This window comes from Gambusia affinis, linkage group LG24 (genome assembly GCF_019740435.1).
Source record: "Gambusia affinis linkage group LG24, SWU_Gaff_1.0, whole genome shotgun sequence".
NCBI lineage: Eukaryota > Metazoa > Chordata > Actinopteri > Cyprinodontiformes > Poeciliidae > Gambusia > Gambusia affinis.
The window spans coordinates 8,098,762-8,110,616 of NC_057891.1; the positions used below are offsets into that span (position 1 = coordinate 8,098,762).

An 11,855-nucleotide genomic window follows, 5' to 3' on the forward strand; every position below is an offset into this window, starting at 1 on the left:
GTGGTTTACATGATGTCAGGTAATAAGCACACCCTGCTCGATAAATGTTCTCGAATTACGCAGGTCATCCAGGAGAGACAATGGGAGTAGAAGGACACAATGTCCTGAAGGACAAGAAAGCAGATGTCTAGATTTGGGATAAACCAGACAGTCCCTCCTCCTTGAACCCATGCCAGCTTCCTTTTTCCCTCCCCCTTTTCCTCCGCCGCCACCAGCGGCTCCTACCACTCTGCAGCTCCTAATATAGACCCAACTGGTTTGTAACAAACCAAACAGTCCCCGTCATTCGAGACCTGCTTTTTTTTTTTTTTTTTTTTTTTTTTTTCATGGACAAGCAGCATAATGGAGCCTCTTTCACAGGTTTGTTTGTAACTGAGCTGCCGATGAAAAAGACCATTTACAGAGGTTGCATTTTAAGGTCTTCAGAAAATACTTGCCTTGTGTTGTAGGTGTCGGGTTCACCAGAGGAGCCGAAGGTGAAGAAACAAGGTACGTCTACAAGGACTGCTCTATTGCAGTTGTGCATTTGTAGATTTCGTGGTATGTGTAGTGCGTCGCATATTGCATGCAGGCGTCTGTCTCCATGCTGATGAGCTGCTGTGGGTTCTCCTAGAGGCCGACACCACGGTCTACCTGAACTTCATGAAAAGTCACACTTGCTACGACGCCATTCCAATCAGCTGCAAACTGGTCATATTTGATACAACTTTACAGGTAGGCGTAGATTTTTCCAATAGAAACGGGGACGCGAGGGCTTCTCAATCTGAAATGTATATAACGTATGAAGTTAGATTTTGTTGATGTCGGGGTGCTTAAGAACTGCATAAAGCTCAAAACCCTTATAATTCAATGAAAAATCCTTTATTCATTCCAAAGGAAGATTAAATGTTCTCAAAACTCATATTATCCAAGTATCTTCAAAACGTGGATGAGGATGTTGTGGGCAGGAAGGATTTCCAGAAGCAGTCAGTATTGCAGCTACACTGAAGAGTCCTCTAACTGAAGCCTGTTGCTGTGTAACAATCTTGTTGCTCAGTGTTCAGGTTGCAGAAAAATGTCCTGGATGAAGGCGTCAGTTGTTGACAAACATTTCTAATCCACCTCATTTGCTTTTGCTGCTCCCTTTTAAATCTCTGTCTGCCATCATTGTTGCCACAGTTATATATCATAGCAACTGTCTGAAAGTAAAAAAATAAATTAAATAAGAAAAATCCTTCCAGCTGCACAGCTTCCAAAATCAGAGGAAATAATCGACAATAAAATGTAAACAAAAGTCTAGAAAAAGAGCTACTCCATATAAAATAATGATAGTAATAATAGATTGTTATTTCCATATTAGCAAATGTGCTGGGAACACTGAACATTTTATTCCAAACCAAAACATGAGACGTTTATCAATATTGTTATATTATGCTAATAAAGAAACCTGTTATCCCTGTTTCTATACAAACTCTTACATTCAGGTACCATTTTAACTAAAAGGTGTTGACTATTTAGCTCCAGTAAAATCCAGTTATATCGCTGCTTCACATCTGTGTTGTATGGCGTTCATCAACGCTTAGCATCCATAAACAGGAATTTCAGCCCAGGGAGCTTGGACCGCAGTCTTCTTTCCTGTTCTTACAGCCGACGCAGCGTATTAAGATTAATATCTGAGGAATAAAAGCATTTTCATTTGCTCAAGCTAAACTATGATGCTGGTATCTGGCTTCACACTCTATGTCACCTCTTTCAAACTTGCTGTTTGACTCTGGTTCTGTTTTCTCTGAAGGTGAAAAAGGCCTTTTTTGCCCTGGTGGCAAATGGCTTGAGGGCTGCGCCGCTCTGGGACAGCAAGTTGCAGAGATTTGTGGGTAAGTCCTTGTGTTTCCCCGTCTACAGTGTTGTTTCATGTTGGTTTGTGTGAGAACAGGAGTGTAACTCCATTTCTTCCACAGGTATGCTGACGATTACCGATTTCATCAACATACTCCATTGTTACTACAAGTCACCAATGGTGAGCATGAATATACAACAACTTTAGTAACTTCAACATTGGTGGAGGTTCTGTTGTATGTCACTGTTTTACACAAACATCTACAAATTAGGATTTGATATTTAACTTCTTAGTTAGTGTTTGTTTTAAACTTACATTTTCTGTCCTTGATTGTAATTTTTACTTTTTAATTGATGATCGTAATTTTGCATTATTGCATCTCAACTCTGGGACTGTAAAGAGGGGTGCAAAGAGTAAAACAAAGTTGCATAAAGGGAAGCGCGGGAAACAGAGTTAGCATTACTTGTTTGTTCTTGTTTCTTCCCAAAGGTCCAAATGTATGGACTGGAGAGCCATAAGATTGAAACATGGAGAGGTGATTCCCTTCAAAGTAAATAACAACCACTAACAATAACATTATCTTGAAGCTAAAATCTCGCTGAATGTCAAATTGAGCTCTCCCTGTCTTTTAATTTAGATGTGTACTTAAAGTCTCCAACTCAGTTCCTTATCAGTATTTCTCCACAGGCCAGGTGAAAACAAAAACTCTTCTTGGAGTAAATTCTCACTGACTTTTCCGCAGAGCATCAAATTCCTCTCTTGCGTCCCCTTTTCCTCTCCAGCCTCTTCGATGCCATCTATTCCTTACTCAGATACAAGATCCACAGACTGCCTGTCATCGACCCGGAGTCAGGAAACGTTCTCCACATCCTGACTCACAAGCGAATCCTCAAGTTCCTGCACATATTTGTGAGTTAGCTGCCTCTGTTTTATTGCTGTTATTTCCTGAAATGAAACAACAAAACCAGAAGGACTCTGGATGGGGACAAAAGCGTTTGTTTTGTTTTTTTAACAGCACTGTACTTTATAGTTTCCGGATGTATTTTCAGGGGAAAAATTTGCCCAAGCCTGCACTTCTAAAGAGGCCGATCCAGGAGCTGGGCATAGGGACGTTCAGGAACATTGCTACTGTCCACCAGACATCATCGCTTTATGAAGCCCTGTCCATATTTGTGGAGCGGCGAGTGTCAGCACTCCCTGTGGTGGATGGGCAAAGTATGCTTTTTAAAGCCAACATTTTACATCTCCTTGATATTATCAGCTCTTTAGACTGTATCAGCATTCAGCTGCTTGTTTTCACAGGCAAAGTGGTGGCGCTCTACTCAAGATTTGATGTCATCGTGAGTACAGCAGAAAAGATTTGATCTAAGCCTCTGATTTCTGCCTTTCTGGACCATTGTTTACCAACTTCTTCTTTTTTTTTTCCATAACAGAATCTGGCAGCCCAGAAGACCTATAACAACCTGGACATGACGATGGAGGAAGCCATTCACAGACGCACGTGTTGCGTTGAGGGTGTGATGAAGTGCTATCCAGATGAATCTTTAGAAATGGTCATAGATCGGATAGTTAAAGCAGAGGTTTGTGTTATTTAGGCTTGTGTTTTGCCATCAGGTCAGGAGATCAGGTGTTAAAAACCCCCACTTTTTTCTTCTTCCAGGTCCACCGGCTGGTTCTGGTGGACAGGTTGGACGTTGTGAAGGGCATCATTTCTCTGTCTGACCTCCTGCAGGCTTTGGTCCTTACACCTGCAGGGATCGATGCTCTTCTATCCTAGGAAGAAATAAAAGAAGTTCCTCTTTTCTGCTTTTCTGCCTTTGCAGGCTCGACGTCTGGCAATGTGCAAAAGCAGGTATGCTCTGACATTGTTCCTCTCCCTTCCACCCTTAGCAACAACCGTCCACCATCTTATTTGGTTACCATAACTATGGTGTATATTTTTATTCAACCCCCTTCAGAAGTTATCTAAGACTACGTTTACATTTCTAAGGTGAAAAACATGAAAATGAGTATGTTTGGGATGCATCAGATATAGCTTGCAATGTTGATTTGTGTCTTTTAGAGAATGAATGAAAGGAGAGAAGATTGCCAAGCTGTGCTGTTTACAGTAAGATGATGAGTGTCTCCAATCCCATCTCTAATGAGGCTCCCCACACTGACTGAGTTTGCACAACGTGATCAATATGTTTACTCCCTGTAATCCTGCGTTTGTATTAAATACATGTGAACAGATCTAGCTGTGTGCGTGTGGGTTTTTTTTTATTTTTTATTTTTTGTTGAACCGGGGTTTGTGACATGTTAACGCTGACTTATTGCTTTGTCATAAACAGGCCAAACAGGAACCGTGACCGCATGGTGTCTCACTCTTGCTTTCTTTAACTCACTCTCTTCCCCACTTTACACGGTAAACAAGAAACACGTGACCTTTTTTCCCCTTATCTGTGATGACGCTGATGATGCCGCCGCCCATCTGTGCTCCTACCGAGAGGACGTCAAGTTGAAATGATAAGAAGCGACAGCGGAAGTAGATGTTTTCGAGCAAATGTGAATCAAATACAATGTCAACGATCCGTTTTCTTAAAAGAAAATTACATCGTGACATATTTGAGTGTTTATTTATTTATTTTATTTTCAGTCAATTTAACAATTAATCCCAGATGGTAATTTAATAAAAATAAATTAATTAATTAATTAATAACCTTCTGGTACCGTTGTTGCCTTGTAGTACAAAAAAGTCTAACTAAATTTGCTACCTGGGTTCAGACTGCCACATTATTAATTAATAAATTGTGATATGTAAAATATTCATCTTACTTTTGTTGTCCAAATAATTTTCAACATATTTCTGCTAATTATAAGAAAGATGTTTTAGATCCACACTTACTGCTGCCACGTACTGTGATTATTTAATAATGTAATTTCAATTAAATACATGGTATCAATATCAGCAAGAAAATATGTAATGCATATTTATTTTACCAATTAATCTTTTGTTTTGGAATTTACGAAGAAAAAAGACCCATATCTGTTCTAAAATTAAAAAGTAGATAAACGTTGTTACATTAATGGAAGAAAGTCGGAATAATTTTTTTCGGTGTCCCAAATCCTCTTCCGTAGATTTACTTTTAAATTTGTATGCGTTTAAAGCATCTTGCCAGTCTTCTAATCTTTGACTGCATAAGAACCTTTTCTTAAATTTAGGTTTAGTGTTTTTTTATTTTGAAGGAGTAATCCGGAAGCTGTAGTTTTCATTTAGAGTGTTGTCTTGACATAGACCGTTCCATATACCCCGTGATCTCCAAAACAACATAACAAAAGTGGGGAAAAAACATGGCGTGCGGAGAGGAGGCCACAAAACGCCCCTTGTTAACCTCCTCTACGGTCGGCCTGGAGGATCTGTTCCCTGCCGGGACCTCGGAGCAGGCGTGCGGGGACGGGAACCCGGAGCTCGACCGCTTGCGGGAATGTCTCCAAGCTTGGCTATCGCCGTACGAGCCCCTGCTGCTGTGGGTGCAGAGGCTGCTGGTCTGGGAGAGGCCGCTGTATAGCGTCTCAGCCGCCCTGACTCTTAACACTTTATTCTGGTAATGAATGAGTCCGTTTATCCAGGTTTTAGCAATAAAACAGCTTTTAATCACATTTTAAGCTGATGTCAGCGTAGGTAGCACGAATAAATGTCAAGTGAAGTTAGCTAATCCCACGTCTTTAGCCTGATGCTAACTTAGCTTGTAATTTAAGTACAGTTAGCACGGAAAGCTTTAGCCGTGTCTGTTGAGTAAATAAATAAGTTGTTTCCTAATGAAACACCTGCTGCTGCTCAAACAGACATTTCTTGCCCTGCTGTGTGTCGGAGCTGTGGACCAGCTGTCGGTGTCAGACTCGCTGGACTCCGACACCATTAATGCATCAGCAAGTTATAAGGATCTGTTTTTGGCTCCACAGGGTCCTGTCCTCCACTTCCCTGCGGCCCCTGTTCCTGCTGAGTGTGTCCCTGCTGGGCCTGATGCTGCTGGAGAGATGGAAGCCCAAGTTGCCCATCATTACAGGTGAGCTCAGGTCTAACTACTGTTATTACTGGCGGTCTTTTGGACCTGGTTCTAGGCTGTTTCACTGTGTTCACACTCCATAAGGCAATAATAAATCTGGGTAATGGCTTGGCTCCTCACGCGGATGTCTGGTCAAGATTTTTCACATTGAGGAAAATTTGTGGTGATAGAATTTGCATCATCTCAGCACTGTTTTTCAATTCAATTCAAAGATACTTTATTTATCCCAAAAGGGAAATTAAATGTTGTTGAAAATCATAATCATCCACGTGTCTTCAAGAGTTATGGAAGGTGATGCTGTGGGTTGGAAGGATCTGTATGAGAGTCTCATGCACTGTGGAAGAGAGACGTTAGAGATATGATCCTTTCCCATTATGATCAATGCATGACACATCCTTTTCAACTCCTCTGGAATTTAAGGTTGTGGTTCAAGTTTTAAAAAAAGTTTGTTTTTTTTAAAACTTTGGAGTGGCTAATCGGCTGTGAAAACAGTATTTTGTTGCCATAATTACACCTCAAAACTGTTCGAAAGTTAAAAAAAAAATAAAAAAATGCAAGCACAAAGACTTGGTGGGATCATTGCGCAAACTAATTAACAGGGACTTGCCATCATTTTTGAAGTTTTTCCATTTCAGTAGTTAATGTTTGTAATCCACTGTAGTTATGTAATTCCCATATCTAAAAGGGAGAAATGTGTAGTAAAAACATATAAGACAAAAATAAAATCCTGATTTTGAAATCTTCAGCTTTAATGTGAGTTCAGAAAGTCCCGATAATAGTGATCAGGAAGAAGTTGAGGAGGGGATAAGTGTGAAAGCTTAGAGACTTGAACCGACACCCTATGACTGGATTTAAAAGGGTCATTTGAAGAGCATTGCGAGTCCACCACTGTGACTTTTGTCCTGCACTCTTCACTGTAATTGTATTTAAGAAGTGTGCTTGTTAAAAGTAAATTATGTATCTAACACTGAATCTTGTTAACTGCACCAGATTAAGGCAGCGTTGTACTAAGATAAAGGAATAATTTTTGATTTCTGATTTGAAAATAAGGAATCTGGATAAAGATAACTTCGAATGCACCTATCTGTAAAATTAAGACATTTTTCATGTTTCTTCTTTATCCCTACAGTCCAACATGCTGAGGCTGAACCTACACAAAGGTCTGCTTAAAATCACATTTTCTGCGTGTTTTCAGGTTTTCCTTTTAGAAAACAATTTTTCGTTTTAGTCCTCCGCTTCTCTGTCAGTGTGTGAAGATGATAGCTTAGCACGTTCATATTTCAGGCTGCAGGTTAAGGCAGATTTGTTTTCTTCACAGGTGTTAATTTTCTCTTTCTTTGCACGCCTCCTTTGTTTCAATTAAAGCCCAACTTTGAGCTCGGAGCATCATCTGCTCAGCGTCCCGGAGCTCAGCCACCACCTCGCCGAGAGCTACCTGACCTGCTGCCTGTATCTGCAGGAGATGCTGCAGTACAAACGCAGAAACCATGGAAGGGTGCGTTCAGGCGCTCAGTCCATTTTAACCAAGGGAATTTGTATAAATAGTTATAAAACGTTGGTTATAAAATACTTTTTCTGGTTCCCAGTTCTGTGTGATGATGTGCAGCGGCTGCTTTGTGCTCGCTCTGGTTGGACATTATGTGCCAGGAATCATGATTTCATATATCATAGGTGAGTCATTTTGTGTCTAATTGTCATGCAGAAACACAGTCGAGCTGTCTGGTTGTCGTGACAAACTGCCTGCAGGATAATGAGTAAACGCAGTGTTGATAACAATCCTGTTGATAGAAAAAAAAACCATTATGTGCAGCTTTAAAACTGCATATTTCCTTATAGATCCCTTATCATCTTGGTTTATTAAATGTGTACAGAAAGCCATTTAAAAAAAAAGAAATAAAATCTGTGTACGTCTTCTCTTCATGTGTGCCTATTCTCAGCCCTAAGCGTGCTGCTGTGGCCCCTGGTGGTGTATCATGAGCTGATCCAGAGGATGTACACCGGCTTGGAGCCGATTCTGATGAAACTGGACTACAGCATGAAGGGCGACACCGAGCACCGGAAGCACGACAAGAGGAGTGAGTGTTCGTTACAATAAAACGGTTAACTTTTTTTTTTGTTGTTGTTGTTGTTGTTTTTGCTTTTTACTTTTTTTCCGATAGAGCATCACGTATTATTTATTGCGTTTATGTGTGTAAATACTTTCCACAGAGGTAAAAAAGGAGCTGGAGGAGGGCGATGAGCCCAGAGCAGAAACCGAAAGTGAGAGCGAGGAAGAGGAGGAAGAATTGTCCTGTTTTGCTCCAACGGTATGGACTCATACTACACAGAAGCTATATAATATATATTTATATATGAAATGTGTACAGAAAGCAATATATATATATATGTGGGATTGTTAATGGAAACAGGAGAAAAGTGGAGCTTGGATGTGAAATTGAGGGCTATGGTGAGTGTCTTCATTTCGAGTGTTTCAGGTTCGACTACATTCCTGCACCTGGAAGGTGTGTGAAGGTGTCATGTGTTGTAATTAGTCTCAGGATTCTTCCTAGATCTGATTCAGAGTGCTTAGCAGCTGTTTGAGCTCCTGGATTAATTTACTTTAAGTCTCACTGATGTTGCAACCCGGCGTCACCACAGAAGAAGTATTTTCTTTTTTTTTCCCCCGTCAAAAGTTTTCAGGCAAAGACGAGATTCACGTTTAAACTTCAGCTAACTTTCTTTTTTCTCTTTCCTTTTGCTTGTGTTGTTGCAAGGTGGATGTGAAAACGACAGCTCTGGCAATGGCCATCACAGACTCTGAACTGTCAGATGAAGAAGCGTCCATCCTGGAGAGCGGAGGCTTCCCGGTCTCCAGAGCCACCACGCCTCAACTAACTGATTTCTCTGAAGGTAAGTCTGACCCCTTCAGTCAGTTCTGCAATTATTTTAGATATTAATTTATACATCAATTATTCTGACAATGAATGATGAGATGTTTGCTTCCAAGGAGGAACTAAAGATCAGGTTGGTAGGCTTCTATTAAGGTAGTAAGAGATTTGTGTCGCTTCTCTGATCCAGACCTGGACCCGCAGAGTTTCCACAGTGATCCGGAGGAGGCCTACCTGCGGGATCTTCCCGAGTTCCCCTCCGTTGAGGAGTTCCCCTCCATAGAGCACAGTCTGCTTCACTTCCCCCCGCGAGCTCAGAGCGATGGCGGCCAGTCGGAGAAGGAACCGCTGAGCCCCGCCACGCTCCTCATCCAGCACCTAGCGTCGCCTCTGCACTTTGTGAACACGCATTTCAATGGACACAGACGGCCACCGGGGGGCGAGGAGGGTGCCCTGCCGGCAGCGGGGATCAGGGAAGAGGCGGAGGCGGCGGTGAGTCAGGGCGCTCAGCGCTCCTTGGAGGCTCTGAGCGAGGAGATAGTGAGCACAGCCATCTCCACCGTCGTGCAGAACACTCTGTCGGCGCTGCTGCGCTCCGGCGAGGACCCCTCCCTGGCCGACTTCCTCCCGACTGAAACCCTACCGGGCGCTCTGGAGTCACCCAGCCAGTCCGCCGACACTACAGTGGGAGTCCCGGATCCGGACAGAGACCCGGAGGACGGGGCTACGACAACGGAAAGCGCAGCTGGCGAAGAGTACCCGGATGACACTCTAGTAGCAACTGAGGAAGAGGACTTTGAGCTTTTGGACCAAAGTGAACTGGAGCAGGAGGACGAAGGTCTGGACAGAGAGGTGGGGGGGGCAGATCCAGATCCAGACGCACCTCAGCAACCACAGTCATAGCCCCACTGGTCCCCCTTCCATCTGCTTTTGCTTTTATTTGTACATCATATCTATAAAAACCCCAAATATACATATGTCTCTCTATCTATAGATAGATATAGATCTATATATATAAAATGCATTAGTTCTGCAGCTTACTAGTGAGGCTCCATTCAGTAAAACAAAACTCTACTGTACCTTTTAAAGGGGACATTTTATTCAAGAGCTACCCATTCTAGTGCATTTACAGTCAAACTTCTCCCATTCTCTTTGCTACTCCCAATATCCTTTCATTTAAAAACGAAAAGCTGGTTCTGATTAACCCGTAATTGATCCAAAGTCTGGCATTAAATTAGCTCAAGTTGGAAAACTGTTCCAGTCTTACAGTTGGGAAGCAGCCAGCACTTTGTAGAGAAGTTTAAATGTATAACATGTTCAGATAAAATCCCTAAATTTTCCCCTTTATATGCAGTGCTAGCAGAGGTTGACTCATCATGGAAAAGAGTTATCAGTTTTTTTTTCTTTTTTTTCTTAAAGAGAACAGGAAGAAGCTTTCGGGTTTTTTGGGGGTTTTTTTTGTAGGTTTTCTCTAATCCACTTTTATATTTTTTTTAAGTGATTGTCATGGGGGGGTGGGATCAGAAAATTGCATATGCATAGCCAGTTTCTCAACTGCTGCAGTAAATGAGACACTAATATCCATGTTGTTACATAAACACACATTGCTTTGTTTATAAATGTATTGTTGATTCCAGAAGCGTTTTCCAGTCCAGAACTGTCCCGTTGTGTGGACACGACTGGATGTTTGTTACTTTTCATTAGTCCTGTCTTCATTCTTTTTGTCCAACCACCTGTTCTAGAGGCAATGAAACCACACCATGATGCTGCCACCACCACCGTGCTTGACCTTTGGGAACTATGGAGTTTAATGCAACTGCTTCCCATGATGAGTGTACCTGAACCACAAATGTGTCCCCTGGTTGAGACGGTACAGTAGAGGTTTGTGTCGGTTTCCTCCTGAATGTTTGAGGAGGCAGAACTTGAATGAAGGATTGTTGGTTACGGGTTGTGGTTGCCTGGCAACCAGAATCTGGCTCCTGATGACAGTAGCTCACTCGCTGAATCCGTCCGAGCATAAGTTTGGGAGAAGGTAAAAATGATGGAAGGTAAAAAGATTTATACCTATTAATATATGCTATAAATTATTTAAATTAACAGCCAGCTAGTATAGAAAGACTGAAAGTTTATTTTTATCCTTTTGGCTACCATATTGATTGTATATAGGTGTTTTAATGGCACAGTGTACATCCAGATGTAAATTGTAGGAAAATTACACGAATCCCTTACTGAACCTCTGCATTTTCGTTTAAAAAAAAAAAAAGAAGAAGCGATTTTGTTTTTTTAGTGACTCGTTGCCTGAAAATTGCAGCTTTGACATTATTGGATGTTATGAATATAGAAATGGCACACAAGTGACTTTCATGTGTGGCAAAACAGAAGAAGGACGCAATTATTATTTTTTTTTCTATCGTCATCTGTACATAATTTGTCTGTTTGTGACTGAAAAAAATGTTATATAGGCCCTTCATGTGCATAGCTGTCACTGTCTGTTACTGTTCATGCATGCGGTGTATCGCGCATGTAGGAACATTTTGTTTTCAGGGGACTTTGGCTATTTTATTAAATTTTTTTCTTTCTCCCTTTCTTGTAACGGCTTGGGAATTGTTACAACAATTGGCTCAGAAACAATCAAGTCCGTAGGGAGGGGCCTTTTCTGCTTTCATAAACGACTCGGCATCCGACTCAGGTTGTACAAAAGCGAACGCAACACAGCGGAAGACGTCTCCGTTTCCTGCCCAGTAGTAGTGCATCGTATTTCTACTAATCTCTGCTCTGTTTTCTCCCAGTTGCTAATAGTGTAGAAGTGCAAAAAAAAAAAAAAAAAAGATGGGAAGTGTATTTTCTGCATGTAAAAACAGCACTCTGTTCAAGTTCTCCTTGTCTTCAGACAAAGTACTGCACAACTTGTGATGGGGAAAAAAAAACAAAACAACAAAAAACAAACCGTTGAATGCTTCAGGTGAAAAGAGGTTCAGTTTGATATTTTGTTACTAATGATGGAAATAAAAGTTTAATGTTTAAAGACTTCTATACATGGAGATGGATTGGTAACGTGTGATGGAAAAATCATTTTATGTTCAGCGACTATAAAAAGTGACACATAATTATGAGGGAAAAAAAGAA

The 11,855-nt window shown here is 41.3% G+C and overlaps 2 protein-coding genes across 5 annotated transcripts; both read left to right on the forward strand.

Moving 5' to 3' along the window:
• The first annotated feature begins 204 nt into the window (after positions 1-204).
• Positions 205-4,048, forward strand: prkag3a (protein kinase, AMP-activated, gamma 3a non-catalytic subunit). Of its 4 annotated transcripts, none has more exons than XR_006369901.1 (13): positions 208-360; positions 450-489; positions 614-714; positions 1,772-1,853; positions 1,938-1,996; positions 2,306-2,351; positions 2,454-2,508; positions 2,599-2,725; positions 2,866-3,031; positions 3,119-3,156; positions 3,250-3,396; positions 3,477-3,668; positions 3,879-4,048. XR_006369901.1 is itself a non-coding variant. In XM_044109329.1 (12 exons), exons 1-12 carry the CDS (start codon positions 343-345, stop codon positions 3,591-3,593), a joined length of 996 nt encoding a protein of 331 aa, XP_043965264.1. In that variant the 5' UTR covers positions 205-342; the 3' UTR covers positions 3,594-4,048. The 4 variants fall into 4 exon arrangements, 2 of the variants coding, with proteins under 2 accessions (XP_043965264.1, XP_043965263.1); XR_006369900.1 differs by having other exon boundaries at positions 212-360; positions 2,306-2,366; XM_044109329.1 differs by having other exon boundaries at positions 205-360; positions 3,477-4,048.
• Positions 4,049-4,980: 932 nt separating this feature from the next.
• Positions 4,981-11,762, forward strand: retreg2 (reticulophagy regulator family member 2). Its single transcript, XM_044110435.1, has 9 exons — positions 4,981-5,400; positions 5,759-5,862; positions 6,992-7,022; positions 7,228-7,357; positions 7,449-7,533; positions 7,800-7,937; positions 8,071-8,168; positions 8,616-8,751; positions 8,920-11,762. The coding sequence occupies exons 1-9, from the start codon at positions 5,147-5,149 to the stop codon at positions 9,630-9,632; spliced, it is 1,689 nt and encodes a 562-aa protein (XP_043966370.1). The 5' UTR covers positions 4,981-5,146; the 3' UTR covers positions 9,633-11,762.
• Positions 11,763-11,855: the final 93 nt, after the last annotated feature.

Bases quoted from the DNA above. Each gene is read 5' to 3' on its own strand.
- prkag3a (XM_044109328.1), top strand. The intron at 2,509-2,598 runs GTGAAAACAAAA...TTTCCTCTCCAG, and splicing joins AGTATTTCTCCACAGGCCAG to CCTCTTCGATGCCATCTATT. The intron at 2,726-2,865 runs GTGAGTTAGCTG...ATGTATTTTCAG, and splicing joins TCAAGTTCCTGCACATATTT to GGGAAAAATTTGCCCAAGCC.
- retreg2 (XM_044110435.1), top strand. From the start codon at position 5,147: ATGGCGTGCGGAGAGGAGGCCACAAAACGCCCCTTGTTAACCTCCTCT. The intron at 5,863-6,991 runs GTGAGCTCAGGT...TTATCCCTACAG, and splicing joins CAAGTTGCCCATCATTACAG to TCCAACATGCTGAGGCTGAA. The intron at 8,752-8,919 runs GTAAGTCTGACC...TCTCTGATCCAG, and splicing joins ACTAACTGATTTCTCTGAAG to ACCTGGACCCGCAGAGTTTC.